At 38.8% G+C, this 22,521-nt stretch overlaps 1 protein-coding gene across 1 annotated transcript in view; it reads right to left on the bottom strand.

Annotated features, from left to right (window-relative positions):
* HECW2 (HECT, C2 and WW domain containing E3 ubiquitin protein ligase 2) overlaps positions 1-22,521 on the bottom strand; it is a 115,686-nt gene that overhangs the window by 56,785 nt on the left and 36,380 nt on the right. Inside the window, exons 3-7 of the mRNA XM_086465208.1 lie at positions 13,418-13,512; positions 8,742-8,817; positions 6,295-6,464; positions 3,613-3,755; positions 999-1,099 (exon numbers count right to left, since the gene is read on the bottom strand). Of these exons, the coding sequence (XP_086321334.1) occupies positions 999-1,099; positions 3,613-3,755; positions 6,295-6,464; positions 8,742-8,817; positions 13,418-13,512 (585 nt within the window). The remainder of the gene's footprint in view (positions 1-998; positions 1,100-3,612; positions 3,756-6,294; positions 6,465-8,741; positions 8,818-13,417; positions 13,513-22,521) is intronic.

The following is a 22,521-nucleotide window of genomic DNA, read 5'->3' as shown; positions in this document are numbered from 1 at the left end:
GTTAATTTATAGGACTTTTCACTGTAAAGAATGGCAATTTACTTAAGTTCATGAGATATCAGGTATGCTATAGTAATACATACAAAAGGGAAATGAAAATAAGCCATCTCATTTGAGAGACAAGATGGTAAGTCCCCCCATGGAAATCAAACAGGCATAGAGTTGAATAATCCAGCTGTAAGTGTCCGTACACATCTGTAAGAAACCTAACACTGAAGTCAGTGAACTAGAGTGCCTGGCAACAAACAGGACTGAAGACAGAAGCATTTTCTTTAATGGTGACAAAGCAAGAATATTAACGAGATACAGGACTACGTGGCTATAAAAAAGGCAAGAAGGTTGTATCAAGTTAAAAGATAGAGAGCAGTATCTCATTACCCAAGAGATTATACCAAGTTTAATGGAGGAGAATCTAAGATCATAGACATGTAAATAGACACGTACAATGTGACAAACATGTAACTTTACCAGCCATGTTCTGCTAGTTGCCTTCAGAACAGGGGAAAAGGGAAACAAAAGAATTGCCCAATGGGAGCATGTATTCTTATAACTGTAACATATTCTTGGTTCTAAGCAGGATAGAGTCCTGTGAAAGGGGGACAGAACAGAGTGATCTTTATGTACACTAGCAGGGGAGGAGAGCAGAGGTGGAATCTTACTTGCAACTGCTTATCTCAGCCAAAGGTGTTACAGAGTGAAGAGAAACAATGAATTTGATTACCCAATCTATCCCATAAAATGAAAATCATAAGCAGATTCATTTAAAAACTATCTAACAAAACAGGAAAATAAAATGGTGAGTGTTGGTGTTTTGGAATTACCACCTCCAAAGCAGTGCCTTACATATCTACACTTTGAATCCCAATAGAAAAACCTGTAATAGAGGCACTGTACACAAATGAGAAAGTATATTATCACAGAAAATCCTATAAATATAAATATATAGAAACTCTCTCCATACAACTAGCTGGAGATCCAGATCACTGACAAATTCTCACCTTCATGAACAGAAGACGTGATTTCCACTTTGAATTGGAGATATCCACTTACATGATCAGCTGGGAGCCTTCTGCCAAGATTATAGCTGACAACCTGGTCTCTGCAAAAACAAAGATATTGGGGTTTTTCAAAATCTTAACTGGTTTTATTTTTCCATGATTTTGTATCAGAGGCTCTTATCAGATAAGAGTCTGCGTGACAGAAGGTAATTTCTATTACAACCTTAAAATCAGCCACATACTCTGGCTTGTGTGGAAAACTACAAACACCAGCAATGGTGTAAAATACCTTTAGATAACAAATGAAACAGTCTAACAAACTACTTTTGATCATTTCCAAATACAGCTTGTGCCCCAGCAATTTTTACACAGCCCTAAATCTCAAGTCCTAAAGAAATCAAACTGCAAAGGATCCCTTTCCCCTAACCTCCTCCTTCCCCCAACCCAAAATATGTTTTATAATTAAAAAAACCTTTCATTTTTTAAAACCTTCTGCCCCCTTGTGGTTTTTTACTATACACAAAATTCCCAGATTCTTCAAATTTTAATTCTCATTCAATAAAGCAATTCTGCATTCCTATTTAGAAAAGCGATTAATGCTTGGATTTAACTTCAAATACGTTCTTAAGAGTTATTGAATTCATTGGGACTCAGACTTGATTAAGCACTTTATCAGCTTGAGACTTAGGATCAGATCCTAGGCTATACATTCTTATTAGGCACAGCCAGAATTCACAGCCCCAGGCCCCCTCTGCACAGCTGGGACAGCTGAAAGAAGAGGAGGAAGCTACTGAAGACCTCCACAAGAAATTATTCTTATTTATGCAAATAAATTTATATTGGTATAAACACCTCTCCTTTACTGGGAGCATTCCTAATGCCATATGAGTGACAGACTAAAACAAACGCAAGGTCATTACTGAAATAAGCTGCAGCAGTTTGCATCCAAACATTAACTTTTAGCAAAAAATGTCCTGAGTGGACAACGTAAGGCAAAGCAGCCTCCCCACATTGCTCTGTAGGGACTACATAGGCTGCAGTACATCAAATTATTATAGTAGTGTCTCCAGGATCTGTCACAGATTCATTGCTCTGTACTCCAACCACAGTTCCTCAGCTAGACTTGGAGGTATCCTCAGAAGATTTTCATTTGAGGTTTCCACAGTTTTTACATAAGGTTGATATTTTTTTAGGCCATTCAAGATTAGAAAAAGCCACAACATGCTCTGTATTCAGTTGAATCAATACTAGATGATTCTCATGCTCATTTATCATATTTTCCATGAATTTTAAAGCCACTGGCTATTTCTTTATGCAAACTTGTGATCTATGATGACAGCTAACAGCGGGGCAGAGTTTTGGTTCAGTCTGTCCAAAAGTGGTTGGATCTGAACTTCACCTTTTCATTCATTAATACTGGTCATTAATGAAGGGAAGGGCAAGTTAAGCATATGGTGTACTGTAAGTCCATGGACTTTGTTTGTGTAGTTTTTAAAGTTCACGTTAACCCAGTAGAGGATTTCAATTATCCTTGACATCATCAAGATGAAGAAGAAAGTGAAGATGTTTTACTTGCTTGACCAAAACCAAAATACAAGAGAATTAGCAGTTCATTGTATGTTTAGTACATTTCTACTTCACACCTATATTAACCCTCCTTTGAAAAACTTCTGGTGAAATGTTGTCTGTCTTCACAATGTCTAGGTAAACGGAACCCTGACAACTGATTGGCATGCAAAAACTGTAAATGGACAAATAAATTACAGATGAAGAGGCAAAACTGATTTAACGTCAGTTCTAACAGCAGGATGGCAAAACCAAACGGAATACTTACCTATATTCTTGCTACGTATTTATTATACAGCCCTTCCTCTCATTAAAAGATTTGATACATCACTGACGTATAGATAAGAAAACAGGAAATATCTTCTAGATTACTGGTTTGAAAAAATATAGACAAGAACTGATGAACACAGCAAACGGTTAAGCTCCAGACCCTGCAGCACTAGGAATCCCAGAGCAGAAAACATTTTGGGGTTTAGCATGGAAATGAACACCCTGAAACAAGTCTGTATCATGGCACTATGTTTGAATGTATAGCAGTGTGCAAATTAGAAAAATCTGCTTGCTCAACTTATCACAATTTATTGAATCTCAAAGATGAAGCATTTCATAGGGAAGTTAGATTGTATATACACCTGAGCTGCTCTTGGATACCAGTGCAAAAGAAATGGGCAGGCGCTTTTTTTTTTTTTAAATAAAATCCGCTGCTTCTAAAAAATTTGCACACAATCATGTAATACTGTGATAATGACTTGCTTCTTGAATAGCTAGCCAGTGGGTAATATTTTTTGTGTAAAAAAATTAACCCAAAAACAAGTTATAGACATACATACACACAAACATGGGTACATGCATTCAGAACAGGGTTAGAAACACTGACATCTTCCAGTCAGGAAATCAGGCTATTAAAATGACTATTATTTCTTACTACAGACACAGCAGAAATATGCTGGTCTGTGCCAGTAAGCCAGAAAGGCTGCTCTGCACCAATATTCTAGATGCTGAGCCTCCCTGATCAATGTAAGTCAGTGCTAAGAATGTATTTATTTACCCAATTGCATGTCTCTCCAATAGTCTCTGAACTGGTATGGTTAACTTCCCAAGAAAGCGCTTGATGATTGGACGACTCTTGGCAAATTTGTCTTTAACCTCAATTTCCAGGACATCTGTTAGAAGTGCAACAAAAGAATATTTCTGGAAGGAAAGAACATATTTGACACCATATCAATACACCTTTATTCAAAAAGTATGTACATAATTACTACTAGCATGCAGTGAACTCCAAAAGCAATGACTGATGATAGCTGCTTCCATGTTGCAAAATAACGTCAACATCGTTTATTAAGCACTGTATTTTTGCATATGTACCTAGCCCCTCAGGAATCCCATTTTGCTATTCCTGGAAAATAACTGCTCAGTAAGAGACCACACTGGATAAAAGCACTTTCATGGTCTATGTCAGAAAGGAGAAAGCAATGTATCCTACTACTTGCTTCAATTTGGAGAGTAGAAAGCAAAAACAGAAGGAATCCTTGCTGTACTCTACCAGGTTATGGAAGAGTAGGTAGGTCAATGTGGGAGGAAGGAGGAGAGGAGGAGTGTCTCACTCTAGGCTGTGCTTAGTGAACTTTCCATCCAACACCACGCTCTGCATTAGTTTTTTGTATGCACGACAGGAGGTCAAAAGGACACCGTGTATACAGTATTTTTAGGAGTACTGTAACCAAAGGAGTAGAATTTTCTATAGATTTTTGCCTCAAAGTCCACAAATCTTCTCAGCAAGCTTCAGCAGAACCTTTTTGTGCCCTTGGGGCCTTTAAACAACATGATGCTAATTTATAAAAGATTCATCGATGTCTAGTAAGATCATTCTTCAACCTTTCCCTACAAGGGAACATTATCACAGTTACTCTCTTCAGCTTAGCATCAATTTTCATGCAGTTTATGAATACTTCATCTTTGAGATCTGTGCTGCTCTGTCAAGTTGGCCTGAAGAGGGCCAAAAGATTCAAAAGTGGTACAGGGCAAACTGATGAGCGGGCATGTTGGCAGACACACACATCTACACACAGTGTGATAGCAAATTCCCTTAGGAAAGCAAGCTTAGGAACCAAAGATTTTTATTTTTCCTCTAGATTTTAAGATGTTTCAAACAAACAAACAAACAAGTATGGTATAACCTACTCAGAAAAGCTGAGGTCATCTGGTTACCTTTATCATCTGCCATCTTTAAGACCTCTGAGCAAATCACAACCCAAGTACAATGCCTAATATGCACCTGGCTAGATAGCTAAAGATGTATTGAACAAGGAACACAAGAAGGAACAATTCCATTTCAGCTAAATATATTAAAAACCAGCAATTAAATTGGGTCAGGAAGAAAACCACTTCCTCACGCTGGACAACTGTCAGAGCTGGATTCCTGTGATAAACAGAACTTAAAAATTTGTCACTCTCAGTTTGCTGTAAAATTGGAAATTATTTTGCAGAAAGAAGTAGATGTAAAACAGGATCAATTCTGCACCACTAGGACAGCATATGTAATGGGATCAGAGCATTGCTATAGGGAAGATACAGCAGCTAAAGCAAGCTGATACAATGCGTGCACCAGTGAACATTATCACTTTCCTAATACAAGTTTCAAAACCAAGGAGAACTGGAGGAGAAAAATGCAGAAAAATAAGAGTAGATTTTCTTTCTATCTACTGGATAGATGGACGGATAGACAGAAAGATGAGGACTCAAATTAGAAATTAGAACTCTGATTTTTTAGAATATTTTAAGACTTCCACACATCTACAGTCTTTCCCTCAACCAAGCACCCCAGAGCAGTGTTAATGCTGGCCCTGCTCTGTTCTGCTTTACAGCTTGTTTGGTATGATTATGATTTGTGGGAACGTTTTCCAAAGCCCACTCAATTTTCCAGCCTTCCTAAAGAACACATTAAGATTCAAACACAGTACAGGCATCTGCTCATTAGAAAACAGGCACAGATCAAGAACGCCGCTTGCCAGTCCTGAAAGGATTATGGACTTGTGTTAGTATTTTTACCTTGTTTCCCACATAAACATTTATCTTCAAGGCACAGCCTAGCTCTTCAGTGCTCAAAGACAGTTCAGGGACCGAGTTCCTTCTCTGAGACCTGCACAGCTTACCCAATACAAATACATCCAGAAAACGGTCTTCTGCCAGACTGTCTTTTTTTTCCCCTCCTTGCTGAGTGGTGCTGTAATGCCTCCCTGGGCTTTCCTTCCTACAGCAAGTGCATATAGAGGCTACACCAAAAAGCATTTCCTCTGCCTGACAAAACTGAAAGCTTGCCACCCTAGTACGCACAATGAGAATATCATTTCTAAATGAACAGTTGTTGCAATCACTGAGCATAAATGCTCACTTACTGTACCTTTTCTTAAAAGAGTCTTCTCACAACATATAATCCATTTTAATTAATTTATTTTTGCAATTTCAAGAAATCTACAGGGCTGTTGAGAGTTCAACTCTTGTTAGCAGAGAAGGGAATGAAAACCTCACAGCAGTGCAGCTTAAATATGCAGATGATAGCTGTTTCTATCCAACAACAGGGTTCCTAAAATTACTACAATTTCTGTGTCAGTTTAAATAACTAGCTACAAAATAAGCAGCCTTCAGAGAGTAAGGACTAATGCATAGAGAGAAAATACAAGCCTGATACACTGCATCAGCTGGCAGACAGCTCTCAAAAGCGATACATTACCTCTCTGTGCCAAACAGGATTAGTTGTGTTACTGATGATAGTTGACCTTCTTTCCTGGCCATGATGAGCAAATGTAGGAAATGTACTTTTCTTGCCTGGCTGAATGGACATCTTTAGATAAGGATCAGGGTTGAAGAACATGCCTTTTTTAAGTCCAACTGCTCTAATATCTGTAAAGCAAAAGAAGGAAGGAAAAAGGAATTGAGTAAATTAAAGCTATTTCACAAAGTAGCACATTCCTAAAATATTACCCAGGAAATCAATTCACCATAAACCACTAAATAAAGCAACTTAAAATTACTTATACATTAACTGGATCCAGTGCACAGAAGACAGTTAAAGTAGGAAGTCAAGTGTTTTCCCAAGAGAATATAGGGAAGAAAGATATCAACATCCTCATTTACACTTTAGCCTCCAGTCATTTGTAAAACAAAAAGCATGAACTTGTAGCTCACCTACAAATGTTTTTCTCCATATGTAAGGTAATTCCACTCTTAAAAAAACAAACAAACAAACAAAAAAAAACACCACACACACAAAAAAAACCACCAAAAACCATCACACAGTACTTGCTCTGTTTCTGGTTAAGGGGAAGAGGCTAAGATAAAAAAACCTGTATGGAAGGTAATGTAGTGAATTGTCACTGTCCTGGTTTGGCTGGGACAGAATCACAGCCCAGCCATGCTAGGCAGGCTGTTAGCAGTTTCAAGTCAGCCAGGGCAGCTGCCCTGAGTGAGCTACAGGGGTAGCCCCTACCATAGTGTCCTGCTCATTATAAAGGGGGAAGGTTTGCTGAGCAAGGGGAGCTCCTGTGGGGTTCCTCCTGCTCCAGAGGACTGTGAAGGTCAGACAAACTTTGTATACTTTATTTGTTTTGCTGTTTCATTAAATCTGTCCTTGCTTCAGCCTTGGGATCTCCTCTCCTTTTCCCCAATTCCCCTTCTCAACTGGGGAGGGGTCATCAGGTGATGGAATAGAGTTTAGCCCCAGATACAGGCTAAACAAAGACACTCACATCTTCCCGAAGTTGAGATTTTGATAAACATAACAACTTCAAATACTCACTATCAAGGCTGTTCTGGACTACGATACACACCTTCTCCCAGTTTAGAAGAAGATAATCTATCTCACATAAAAGGAGGCAAAGTTTTCTGAAAATGCTTGCTTCTTCCTAGGTAAACCTCAGTACTGCAGCCCTTGTGACTTGCAACAATAAATAATAATTTCCTCAGGTGCATGCCTAAGGACTTTAATGACATCACAAGCTTCAAGAAGAACAAAGAGAAAGAGGTATTTTTTTATATGATATTGAATTTTAAACAACTGTAAAATATTTCTGTTTAGGTTTGCTGAAGCACAAGATTTATGTGTCTTTCTCCATCAGGTACTGCAATGTGTGTCACACACTTTTTATGACTCCAATGCAGCAGGCACATACATACTTAGATGAGAAGTTTATACATGCAGGCAAAATTCACTGCACTAAAATGAAATGCCATGCGTGTGGATTCAGTAAAAAAAAAAAAAAAATTTAAAAAATCCTACATAGTATTCAAAATTAAGCCACACAGCAGAAATACCACGAAATAATGGGTAATTGCCTTTAAAATAAACAACTTCGTATGTGCAAATGAGAAACCAAAAAGTGTTCCAGGAAATACGTTACAGACCTCTCAGTCAAAACAACTTTCAAAATTAATTTAGGGTACTCCTCAGGCTGTGTCACAACCTTCTATTAAACACAACAGGTTTTTCAGAATTCACAAAACAATTATTTTTGTAGTACTCTATGTATCTATACAACCTATCAGCTCTATCCCAGATAACTGCTGGAAGATCATTTCAAAAAGCAGGGTTTTTTTCTGCTCTACCCCTACAATCTCTAAATGTTTTCATTGTCAGCTCTTCAAGATTCAGAAGCAAGTTTATTCAGCCTGAGCAAAGACAGAAAATGCTTTTGTCTCACACAAGAATTCCCGTGGAATAAAGTGCTAATCAAAACAAGTGAAGCTGGTAGACTGTACCCCTACAGCTATTTTGCTGTAGAGTCGGCTTAGCTCTGTCACAAGATTTTTTCCTTTCTAAACCACCATTTGCAGCCATTGCTTTTTTACCCCTTCAAAGTGATGGAACCAGCTTGCATTTTATTTAGAGGCTGTTTTCCACTCTTCAACCTGAGGGGAACTGTCCCTTGTGCAAACTGGAAATTTCTCCAAATTTTTCATGCTGGGACCTATCAAATCCATTTCTTTCACTCCTGGAGATTCATGATTCTGGCTTGTTTTCAACAAACAGAACTTCTAAAGAAATGACATCTTTCAAGCCACTAGAGTGTGCTCCTACAGAGGCTAATGAAGAAAAGCGTTCCAACTTTGATGTTATTTAAAAGACCAATTTTTTTTTTTTTAACAGTAATTTGTAAAACACAGAGTAGTGTTGTTTTTTACCTGATAGGGTAAAGCTGACTAACTTTCTAGAGTGTTGGGCTCCAGAAGCACCTTCATCCGTGCCTTCTACTCCCATCTGAAAAGGAGAAAAAAATGAAATATACCACACAAGTTTTTGTCTGCTTTGTACATGCTTGACAATGATAATGCAATTGTAAGGTAGTATGCATTGGAAGAATCTGACCAACTACTGCCTATGACCAGGGACAGGCAGAGCTACAGCATTTGTTTCTAGGAAAATATCTATTATTTATGCTATGCAGTGCTAATACACTCGTACCTGGAATCTTCCAAACAGAACATGTATAGGCTAATACACATGCAGACACTATTAATCGGAGAAAAAGAGACCATTTTCTTATAGGTTTCCCTTTTGCAAAATAAAATCAACAGTATGGACTGGTAATACATACCAGAGCACTGAGCTGGCCAGTGACAGCATGTGTAACTTTTGTCACTTTCCACAATTAGATAATTTACTGTGCAACAAAAAAAGCAAAGAGATCAAAGAGAGACTAACAAAAGCCTTCAGATCTATGAACAAAAGCTCTTTTTAAACAGAAAAGTGCATCAGATCTCTAAATCCAAATGTGGTCTAAAAGCTTAGGCTTCACAGATTTTTCAGGTTTGGTTTCTACTGAAATCCCTTGTTAGGTAAAGCACTACTTCAAAATAAAGTTCCTCATGTATTCACATCTTATTAATGTCTAGCTCTTTCAACTAGCAAAAGAATTTGTCTTTCAAGACAGAGATGTGCATCCAGCTGAATAATCTATCATGAGAACATCAATGGAGCTATCTTTGAAGTCAAATGGTTCTCCAGGTAGGCACTGCACTCACTCCCAGGCAAGAGAGGTGACACCACCTGCTGAAAAAGCTTCAGCCGAACACAGCACTAGGGCTTAATACTAGTGACAGAACAGGAAGTTATTTGATCTATTGAACAATAAAAAAAATAAGCTGAATAAATACTCTCACACCTATGTGTGTAGATGAAGTACATAAAGCAGCTGAACAGTTGTTTGAAGTAACCAGATTAATAAATTACTCTGGAGCTGTGGTAGCAGTGAGGAACCCACTTCGCATTAACCAAAAATGTAATCATTCCTTTTTATATTTCTTTAAGCTATTTAATAACATTAGCTTTCAAATACTTCCCACGACGATCAGCAAGCACATTAGAATTTCATCAGAATTAGCAAACACACAGAATTTCTCCCATTGCAAACTCAAATACTTCATACATAACAAACAGTTAAACAAAGCAATGAAGAAACAGCAATGACGTTGATGCCCGATGTCCCCATGGGCCTCAGCGGTCTTGTGAGGGAATACACCATGCCAGCAAGTGCCACCGCTCACCAACCAGCCCATTCCCTTCCCTCACTGCTGGTCTCATGACGCACTTTTCCCACCCAGCATGGCATTATTACGCCAGTGACTTTTATACAGATGCATAAGTGGTGACAGCTGGTAGTAAAATTATGAGGGCATCAAAAGCAATGGGTTAATTCCACCTGGAACAGCATCCCCTCATCTACAGACAGATTCCCTGGAAGCAGCAAGGGGAGCATCCCCCTGGGATGGTGAAACTGCCCAGGCAAGGCCAGAAGAACGCTATGTATACCAGTTTACTCTTTTGGGTTTATTCTAACATGCATTGTTTTCTTGCTAAAAATGTTATTCATCAAGAAAAAGGCCTTCCTCATTCTTTACCTTTTTTTTCTGTTACATCACTGACTGAATAATACTGTTTACATTGCTAATCACTACTTCATTTGACAGAAAATAGGATTTGCCCACAATTCAGCTACAATAAAATGAATTGTAACAGTGTACCCTAGCACTTCCATGGTTTCACTATAAAACCTTTTCTTGTTTGATTAAGATCTGAACTGCAATTTCAATTTTTCTGTGCCAAGTACAAAATTTCATCCCAGCATACAGGCTTAGGTTTTTGCACTACAAAGGCTATCTCATCTGGTGTAACACAGTGTTTTTGAATGCTAGATCAGGCCTTGTATTTCCACTAGTTCAAATGAACGCAACAGACTATTAGTTGCTTATCCAAAAATAAGATGGACTGAAATGCCTGGTGTGATATGCCACCAGTATGAGGAAAACCAGAAACAGGTCTCCCACCAAATCATGTAAAGCAAAAACACAGAATGATCCAAGTAAGCAGGTAATTTACTGCAGCTTAAAAAAGGGAGTGGGCATGCCATGACTCTCACAATTTCCACAAACAGCATTTATGTAACGTTAAACACACATGACCTGTGCCAAGAGAACAAAGTATTCTCTACCGCACAGTGCTTAAGCTTAGCACCAAAACCATGAAAATGGTGTCAGGTATTAACATTTAACAATTGGTATAGTTATGTATGACTAACCCAATATGGTATTTTTAGGAAGTCTCATCTGAGCTGTCATATGACATTCTCATCAGGGAAACTAACAGCTCACTATTACTGGAAATCTGTACTGTTAGCACAAACAAAAACGTTTATAGAAAATTCCATCTTCTGACAGGTGTATAAATTCTGTACAATACCCAGGACCCTGTGTTACCTTTCAAAGGAAAGAAATTTAAATAGCAACAAGATTGACCAAAGACTCAAGATTGACCAAAGACTCTGAAAGACAGGTCTTCAGGTAGCTACCAAGTAAATAAATGCATGTTCAAAGACAGAAGTTCAAATGTCCTTTTGTCCAACTAATCTCAAAAATACTAGTGGCTAGTATGACAAGGTCAAGAAAACACACAAGTTCCAGTGGCTTCTCCATCCAATATAATCAATCATTTTGCTTCTCAGTAATGATATAGTGCAGCATGTAGCCCATTTTAATAGTTATTTTGAGATGCACTTTTTCCTTTGTTCAAAATCAGGCCACCTTACTGTTTTTAGTTTATAAATTGATGTTAAAGACAGTGGCTATCAAGCTCATTCACCTAGGTCTGTAATTCTAAGAGAAATCAAAAACATTTGATATAAAGGCTAGTACAGCACATATAGTATCATATAGCCGTAGCATGCACTTGTATATAATACACAATGCTGAAAAGGTGGGGGATCAGAATAAAAGCTATTCAGTCTGAATAACTTGCGCTCTACAGTATCTTCAACACTGCAGTTGTCAGGACACCACTCTGACAGATGTGATCTTAAATATTTGGCAGGTAATATCAATGAACCAACTGCACTATGAAACTTCATGTCACCTGAACAGCTAGCCTGTTACTTACAATTACTTCCACCAAAAGCACCTGGATACAAGTTTGGACAGCTCTTCTTCCACTACTTATTTAAACAACTAAAAAACTCTAAAACTTCTAGTGTTTGAAAATAAAGTTTTATAATGAAAGCATAGTAAGACAACAATAATTCTTAACAGTCAGAGAATTACTAAATTTCAACAGTATATGAACATTCAAAAAATTCAGTAACTTTTACAAAAGCAGAGTTTTGTCCAGTTTCATTTTCATACTGTCAATTGCTATCTCAGCAACAATTTATTTTTTAATATTAACAAATAAGAAATGGAGACTTTTGATAAGGCTCCAGTTTGAGTTACATAACCAGTGTGAAAAAATTCTATTATGGTGTTAAATTACAGCAAACTGTAAGCCTCAAAATTGAAAGCAAGTAAAAGCAAATTCTTAGCATAAAAGATTTCATTGTGACTTTTTATTGTTATTTTACCACAAACAATACAAATTCATGAAAAGACTTTCCCAAACTCAGTGACTTTTGTCAGGCAATATGATTTTTTTTGCAAAAAACCAGCAGCCAATGGTAAAACTAGGAGACTTATATTGATATGTATGTTTGTCTGTGTCTTGGGTTACAGTGTAAAATGTGCCAAAAGGAAAAAAAAAATATTCTATTACCATCTTCAGGAGCTGTTGAGACCAGGTGGGGCGGTGCTCCCTGCCTCCCCCCTCTGGACTATCTCCTGTTACTGGGCACAACAATGCCTTATCGCCTGACCCATCGATAACTCGCTCCTGGACTATCTCCTGTTAATGGCCCATCAAGGAACTGCCTCACGACTCCCCATCCCATAGTGAGATGCTCCGCCCGGAGGGGGGTGGGGGTGGGGGAGGGGGGGGGGTGGGGGAAGGAGCCAAGCAGTCCATGCCAAATAAAAACGGAGATCTCGAACACCCTAGCAGCCTTCTTCCACTGGATTCCCAGAGGAGCTTTTTCCCCCCAGTGGAGTTCCAGAGGACAAGAGCTACCTACCTACCACTGGACCTTCGGAGGAAGACCAGACCCTTTTACCTGATCGCTGCTTCAACAGAACTACACCCATCGCTTCAGGAGGACTGCAGCCATCATCTTATCGGACTGCTACTGCCACCCTAACAGGGTGGCAGGTTGTATTCCTGACTCTGTCAGTGTAAACCAGTGGGTTGTTTGTTTTTCCCTGCCTTGTGTTATATATATATATATATATCTATATTAGTAAAGAACTGTTATTCCTATTCCCCATATCTTTGCCTGAAGGCCCCTTAATTTCAAAATTATAATAATTTGGAGGGAAGGGGGTTGCACTTTCCACTTCAAGGGAGGCTCCTGCCTTCCTCCCCAGACACCTGTCTTTCAAACCAAGACAGTCTGACAGTTAGTAGAATCTGATACAAATACAATGAACAAATAGGCTAAACTTACCATCACAGCAGGGTTTTTCACAGTGATACACGGAGTAGTAGCTCGGAGGGCTCCACTAACACCATGGTAGTATTTAAAACAGATCTTTATTTCAGCTGAAAACAAAACAAAAATTGCATGAAACCCTTCATGACTGACCCTAGACAAGAGAGAGACAATGAAAAGAAAACGTGCATACTTCTGTTCACGGAGTCCCAGTTTGGGCAGTTGACTGATATGTCTTTGCTGTAAAAGCAGGCTGTAACTGTAACTGAAATATATTTTCTCTCAACCTGTAGAAAATTGGAAACCTGTCTCAAAGAAAGTCTGAATACAGTTTTTAGCTAAAGAGCTGCTAAATACTGCCTCTTTTTTTTTTTTTTTTTTTTAATTTTAACTAGATTTCTACTTAGTAAAAATCCAACAGGTCATTTTTTCCAAGTTCTTACAGTGAGATGTCCATGGTCACTACCGCGTAAGAAACATCTAAGCATTCACAAGCCACAGTTCACACGAAGACACTTTTGTTCGTTTTATATGGGTCCAGAGGGAAGCAAATGAAATCAGTATTGATGTCTGAAGACAAGTCCATTTCAACATAATAGGGTTAATGTGAATTATTTTTCAGCAGACTTATAAATTGCAACAAAAAAATTAATTACACATATGTTTTATTCTTAAATTATTTAATCATATCAAAATGGAAACCTCTCTATAGCCTTACACATATAGGTGGATTTCAAACCACTGATGAAAATGTTGAAAAGTACTGTATCTTGTATTAACTCCTGAAGATCCTGACTGACAAGATTTCCCTTTTTGTGTGACCTTTCAAACCTTTTACTATCGTTTAATACGACAAACCAAAAATACCCCTGATCCTGGTAAAATCAGAGAGTAAACAGACACAACTTGAGGATGAGATAAAATACTATAAAACTCAAGCTCTTAAAGTTTGGATATTACTCCAATTTATTCTGACATTCTGGTAGGAGTGGAGACACACGTATGGCTGATCATGGTGGAAAGCTATGAATATGCTGTTCAGTGTACGCCTGAAAGCTCATTGTATACGAGTAGGATCCGTCTTTCAGTGATCTGTCTTCAGAAATACTTCAGAAATACAAATCCCAGGAATTTAAGAATGGAGGAGCTGGTTATCTCCATTTTGTGTGTTGGGTCCTTCTATTACTTAACACACAAAGTAACTTACCTAATTCTGCAGCTTGTATTTCTGCTACTGTTTCAATATAATCAGCTATGAAAAAAGCTTACTGAGACAATTGCTTCTAGGATGATTGTTATCAGACTTTGGAAGAAGTGGTATGACATATCTGAAGGAAGCTTGAAGCACTTCATATTGGAACATAGGAGAAGCAAATGTTGCACCATGTTTCTGGCCCCACTGAATAGAGTTTTGCTTGCTAAACTGCATTTACTGCAAACAAAGAGAGTATTATGTTTAACTGAAGCTTGACCTCCACTGTTGTTCCTCTGCATTCTTCCAACCCAGTAGAACAGCTATAATTATGGCTGATCCTGTGGTATTTTCCTTATCTGGAACCATGTCTCTGTTTTCCTGCTCCACTGGGATAACTCTTCCATGTGAAGTTGATTGAGGGTTTACCTCTGGATACAGAAATGGCCAGAGGCAGACAGCAATGGCCACGGGCAAGCAGAAATTACAGCAGTCAGTTCAGACAGACCAGAGGATGTGCACGGAAGTCTTGGCAGTTTAGTTCCTGACTTGGTTTAACAATATGTCCGTAGTCCTAAAGTACAAAACTGCAATGTTTTGTATAAAGTTTTGAGACACATATGGTGTGATTCCTTGAGGGCTGAGGTATTTCATCACTGGAAGATAAAATACCCACTTACCCCTACTTAGAAGGATCAGAAATCCAACCTGCAAGCCTCATCAGCCAAAAGGAATTTATTATTTATTTAGTTTTAAATTTGCTGTAGTTATAGGTCAACATTTATTTACTATGTTCCTCCCAGAACAAAGAGGAGGCAACTCAGAACTACCCTTCAAAGGAAAGCGTCTGACTGACAGTGCCTCCAGGGACTCATGAGGTGGAGGAGCTGCTGATCCCACTTCCTCCTCCTCACAGCTGAGTTCACACACACAGTCAAAACATGCTCTATTTACCACAAGCTTTACAGCAAAATTCAGAATGCTAAAAGGATTTGCAATCACCTAAAGATTTATCAGACCTAAACATTACAGGTCAGGACCTGCAGGTTCTTTTTAAACAGAGCAATTCAGTTCATCTACCAACAATGCTTATATTCAGATGGACACACAAAAAATTCTACCTTACATAAAACTGGAGTCTCAGCACTTGCACAAGTAGGCAAGATTTATATCAAGTGCTGGACTCTCCACATAGTAAAAATGCACATATTAAGTAACCAGGATTCAAGCCTTGAGCATCTCTTCATCACACTGTGAATGTTTTATGACTATATGAGAGCATGGTAGGATAACAAACTATTCCACCAAAACTTCTATTTTGCAGCTACATTGTTCAGCTTTATTGTGACTCAAACTTTATTTTTCAGAGAGTTTCTGGAGCTGCTGTTTATTCAGTCTGTTGTCTCTGACTATCTTCTCTCAATTCATCACTTCTGGAAAGAACCTAGCAACAGAAAGGTTGTCAGCTCCTGCTTCTATCCACAGACAGTCCATACATAATGGTGAACAGAAGTTTATAATACATTGTCACTACACTGACATGTACATTCCCCTAAAGGCCAAAATGCAAGGCTTTTGCATCCTCAGATTTCTTTCTCTCAATGACTTCTACGAGCATACAGTACTTTTCAATATCTGTATGTGGCTGGTAATAGAAGAAAATAATGTTTGATTCAAGAAACAGATCTGACAATCCCTTTCATATAAACTAAATTTAAAAAAAAAATCTTCAGGACTAATTGGTAGAAATAATTAACAAAAGCAAATCACTTAAAAACACAACCTGGAGACTTTTTCTCCCACTTCTCAACAGAAGCAGCATTGATTTAGTTTCGTCTTTATCTAGCACTACACACAGGAACGGCAGACCTGCTGTTAGCATTGTGTCAACAGCATTAACACAAGAAAAGCTGTGCTTGAAATTCAGCACGAAATTGAAAAATGGGCTACCGATCACATGCATGCAGATGTTGCCAAACTGAATACATGTTTGCAAACTGGATCTTGTACATAGCAAGAATACAACCCCATCATAGGACCAGAGACAGCTGAGTCTTTTTTTTTTGTGACTAATAATGCTAAAAACTGCAGTTAATACTTAACAGTAGAAGAAATCTCAGAGGAACCCTGTCAGTTCAAAACAGCTGAGGATCTAGCTTTTAGACGTTTCTTGTACTGTGTTATCAGAAAAAAATGTTGATTAAAACAGTTTTTTGTTGATGACTGTTGGATTCCTGAGCTCCGCATATATTGAAAACAGGTATCTGGCTGTTGCTGATACAACATATCTGAGCCTACTACCTCTAACTAAGGCCCCATAAATACACAGACCTCTTCAGAAACAGTAAGTTCAATTACCTGCAAACAGGACTTTAATATTTAGAGAGTTGAGTCCAACACCGTATTAACGCACAGGCTTCCTCTGAACTGTTCCATTTTATAAACTGCACAATACCGTGTGTCACCTACAGAATTCTACCAGTTTCTTTCATTTCTCCTGCCACCTCTCTTTCATGTGTTTGCTTTAGGGGAAAATTTGCACTTCTCTTTTTTTTTCTTTCTTACTTCTGCTTCCCTCAACAAGTTAATTAGCTTGCTTTCTATGTGACCTGTAATGAAAAAATTAATAGCAGTAAATCCAGCAAGGGAAAGACATTTGCACCTGACTACATGGCTATCGGCTGTCTCATTAAAGAAAAATACAACATTTCAGAACAAAAAGTATTTTCATTCATGGGAGAAAAAAAATGATTGTACCTAGCTCTGTGTTCTTGACACCATACACGCCCCATCATCACTGACATTCCTCTAGACATACAGACCTCAAGAAATTCCTTCTTCATTTAAAAATAAGACAAAAATTAAACTGGGGTATCTATGACTCTTTAAAAGTTATCACACAGCCATATGAAAAGTGATATATAAGTTAATTAAACTGAACACTCTGTAAAACCACAATCCCCTTCTTTAAAAGCTAATAGGTGTTATCATTTTATAACCATAGCTTTATAGCTCAGGCCCATTATGTAAAAAAGTTAGGATTAACAAAGGTTTCTGGGACTCAAACATTGACATTTGAATTTCAAAAGAACTCCTGCATTAAATTATACTTCCCTCTATGGACCATACACTCTTGCCTCTTCAATAAAGAGATCAGCTTACATCAAATAATAGCTTGCTTTTAAAACACCACTAATTCCCTCAAGTCCTCCACTTCAACTACTTCTTACTGCTTTTAATACTTTAAATTTGCCCAAAATATTGCTTTAGGATAGAAAGATACTCAGAATACATAAACTTGGAATACACAAACATGAACCTAATTCTAGAAGAATGCATTTTCTCCAGGTGACCGATAATTCAGGCAAACAAATGTGTTTGCTGCAAGAACAGTGTGCTCCATATATACCCTAGTCAAATGAACCGCCTATATTAGAGGTGGAATCACCCTGCAGTCCATTGAGGAGGGATGGGCAGAGACACCTCCAAAAGACAAGGCAAATCCTAGATGGGTTATAACAGTTTGAAGAGGTAAACAGTGATCCCGGTTAACTGTATGGCAACTGCACAGCAGCTAATGCTTCCCAGACACCGCAGGTAGATGCCAGAAGTTACTTGGGCTGAATCCATGGCTCTCTGCAGATATAAACATATGCCCTCCAACATTCAATGAGGAAAAAGCTGACATCACGTAACTCCTCTGAAAAATATGAGATTATGTTCCTCAAAACTTATTTAAGAAAACTTTGCCACTAGAATAAATTAGGTCGCTCTCATTCAGGCTTTACAAAGCTATAAAGGGAGATGCAATCCAGGGAAAAGGCACAAGGTTAAACCCTACTTTTTCCCAGCTGAATCCAAACACGTCATAGACAACTGCAGGAATTTAGAAGTGCTCTGAACAGCTGAATTTGTTTTCCTTAGCATGACAGTTCAGTGAACACAATCTTTTGGTTCGGACATTTATCACTCTATTCTCTGTATCACTTTAACCATGTACCTTTTTGAGTACTTTCTACTAGGAACAGCACAGCATAGCAAACACCGAACGCAAGTGCCAAAGCTAGCTGGCTGCCTCTGGGTACCTGCCATCTCTCTCAGCGGGTGTATCATAGAATTTATTTTACAGAAGGAAATTATTAAAAAAAAAAAAAAAATAATCCTAGCAAGTGACTTAAGCAGACCTACAGAAAGCTTTTTAGATAAACTAGGATCAATAACAGAAAATGTTTGTGTCCCAGTGGTCTTTCTTTATCTAATCTGCTTCAAAGGAAACTACTTGGACAAATGGTTGTTCAGATAACAGAATCTACCTATCCCTGCCAGCCCTGCTCACTTTGCTGTCACTCTGAGACATTCTTATTTACAGTCACAAGCATTGCCTATTATATTCCAGTTTGGCAAAGCATTTAATTATAATCTAACCTTTAAAACAAAACAGTGGGGGTATTATGTGCTTAAGGAAGTCAACAAGGCTTGCCACAAATGCAAAAAATATGAGACCTGATCCTGCTTCAGTTATTTGTAATACTCAAAAATAGCTGTTAAGAGACAACAGATATAAATAGCAGAAGAATAGAAGTATTTCTAACTCAGTGAATATGTTTATAAATAGGGTAGGGACAATAACCATGAGTCCCCAGAAAAACCACTGAAAGGGTGCTGGTTGCAGGGCACTACACGGATGAGTGTTCAAGGCTTAGAAAAATTCCATGCAAGAAAACCATGACCTTTACAGAATTTAATTTAAATGGTCAGAAAATACAAAAACTGGATACAAGTAATGAATTATGTTGATAGAATACCCATTAACATTGATGATTTTGGTCTAAACCACTAAAAATACTAAACTGTGCTCATATCTCTAGTAACAACTCTTTGCTACAGCAGCCCTGAAAAGCTAAAAGCACATCAAGTTCAATTATTAAACTGGTACTTTTTTCCTTCAATATCTATTAGCTTTTTTAACAAAAAAAGGCTGGAGTCTGCTCTGCTAGCTACAAGGTATGGCAGTTTCAGTCTCAACACTGTATTTTTGCAAAAGTTATTTCATGGAAGTAAGGACTGAATACCCAGAACACAGAAAACCTCACTTGTAACATGACACCAGTGTAATACACATACATTAACACGTTTTTGGAATATATCTCATAGCCTACTCATGCCACAAACCCAAGATTTTAAGTACAAAACAGACAGCATCTGTGCAGTCACTGCATTTGAGTATTGCAGTGTGGCACCAGAAGTAATTTAACCACAAACATCTCAAGGGTGATTTGGAAATGATTGATGCAGTAAGACTGGCAGTCTCTGGATAAAGCCCAACAGCTGCCACTATGGATTACTGCTCAAGACATAAAGCTACAGCATCAGTAAAGAAAATATATGCAAATCAATATATTTCTATTCTACTCACAGTAATGACACTGACTGCTATAAATAACAATAAAGACATTACACTACAGGTAAAGTAGGCGAAGGTGTTTCTTGTGGATACTGTAATTAATACTCAAGGGACTCAAGGCTGTAACTTATTGTCACGGTTTGAGGCTGGGCCAGCCACTAACAAATGACAGACGCTCTCTACTAACCCCTCTCCCCTCCCAAAAGGGAAAAGGAGAGAGAACAAGGGAGAGAGACTTTACGGTTTGGAAAAGAAAACTAAAACAGCTTTAATGGAACAATAACAATAAAAGAAAAAGATAATAATAAGAATAAGGAAAAAAATGAAATATATACAGTATGTACAAATATATACAAAACCAATACCGAACCCAACTCCCCCCCACCCTGATGACAATACATCACCACCACACTGCAGGGCTGGCACTGGGGCAGTCCCAGGCTGGACTCAGCAGCAGACAGGGACGGGATGCAGGAGCTGGACTCAGGCACTGGATTCAGGGATGCACGGATCAGTCCTCCTCAGATGTAGGCCATTGAAGAAGAGCGAAGGGGCGAGACCCTCGTGATCTCTCAGCTTTATACTGAATATGACGTCTATGGGATGGAATACTCTGTTGGTCAGGTTTGGGTCACCTGTCCAGTTCGCTCCTCCCTGTAGGTGCGACCCTTTTCGCTCCTGGCACCCCAACACGGAGTACAAGATTTAGCAGTGACCTTGGTCGCCATAAGAACAAGTATAAGCAAGGGCCTCTCTGCATACCATTCCTTGGTATGAACTATAAACATCAGGCCTTATCACTGCTAGGAGCAGTCACTGTCTGGAAAAACATGCTGCTGCTTCAGAAAGTGCTGGTAGTTAGAGGAGACTTAACTGAAAAGTTAAAGCACTAAAACAGAATTAGTTCTGATTTAGCCCAAACCAGGACACTTATAAATACAAATCCAACACAGTCTTAAATGAGATTCTTGGCCTACACGTGTACTAATAAACTGGGCAGGACCTTGGTAGGCATCAAATGCAAGCACACGACCATCCATACTACTGAACGGTGACCATGCATCCCTGGCACAGGGGGAAGGGTTGGCTGCATGGGCGCAAGCCACGCAGTGTCACTTGCCCCCAGCAGCAGAAGATAGTCCCTGGCCTGTTTCGCCTAGTAGAACATGCACAGCTATTAACTTCTGGGGACTTTGCATATGGAAGTGCATAAGCACCAGTTACCTGTTGCATGACAGTGACTGTACTATACTGAACCTCTCTTCTGTGGCACCTCCGGCGCAACCTGTCCTTCCCCATACTGCAGAAAACTAACTTGGAAGCCACAGTTTATAAATGAGCAACAGCTTTTATCAACTAGTCTTCATAAAGCTCAAGCTTTCTTTTCACATACTTTTTCTATCACCAGCCTTTCCATAGATTATTTCACTCCACCTTTCAGCTAGCTCTGCTCTGCATAAGGAATATCATTATCTCTATTCCACCACGATGCCCCAAAGGGAGCCCCTGTCATCCCAAGCTCACAGAATGCTACACCAAGAGAAACACTCCGCCATCTAAAATCACTTCTAGGCCAACCGCAGCCCCTCTTGCACCAGAGACTAAAGGTCCTGATGGACTATACGACCTGAACAGTCTGAGGCCATGCTGAATACCAGATGACCATATCAAATGAGCAAGCATTAAGCTGTGTTGCACCTTCACACTATTGCCACCTGTTCAGAATAATACTCCTTGAACTTGTTCTTTCCATTTACAGGAGAAGGATGAAAACTGTTTGTAGAGCTGCAGCCATGTTTAGCAATCCTTGCGTAGTTTACAGAGCAAACAAACTGAGGGAGCCATCTAGCGAGTCACTGTTTTCCTTCCCCCACATTTTAGCAAGCTTCAGAGCAGGATATTTTAAAGCTACCTCTACTACATGAGTAAGGAAACAGCATCTCAGGCATACTGATGCTCAGATTCATGTTCTCGAATGTCTAAAATGACTGAGTTCACTTTCATGCTTACATGGTTCCTTACTTCTGCTTCTTCCCCAGGGAAAGGAAAGAAGAACATCTGCCTCTGTACTGGCTGGCTCTGGAGTACAGAGCCACTCACTGTCTCCAGGTGACAGCTTAAGGATACCAGCTGTTTGTGATGATTAGCTGGACTTCATACTTTGCAAGTACTTTCTCTCTCCTTTGCATACTCTTCCCCCCCTCCCCTTCCTCGGCCACTCCCCTCAGAGCCTGCTTGTATTTCTGGAATACATTAAGTTAATTTCTCATTATTTCACTGTTGATTCCTTTGATTCTTCCTTCTCAGGGCAGAGTCTACAGAATTTTTTGTGTGGATTTTTGTCTAAATCAAGTGAGAGTTTTCTTTGATCATCCTTGTTTTGCTAATTTTGGATGCTTTGGGGGGAATTAATGTCTTGTTTTAGTATGAAGATAATGAGACTCTCCCTGCTCTTCTTTCTGCAGGTTTCTTGATCTGAATAGAGCAGTTGTCAAACTATGCCTTTATGTGTTACTTGCTTGG

Source organism: Leptosomus discolor, chromosome 5 (genome assembly GCF_034619465.1).
Source record: "Leptosomus discolor isolate bLepDis1 chromosome 5, bLepDis1.hap2, whole genome shotgun sequence".
Taxonomy (NCBI): domain Eukaryota; kingdom Metazoa; phylum Chordata; class Aves; order Leptosomiformes; family Leptosomidae; genus Leptosomus; species Leptosomus discolor.
Note: the sequence above shows the minus strand (reverse complement) of the source record. Positions and strands in the feature narration are given on the sequence as shown.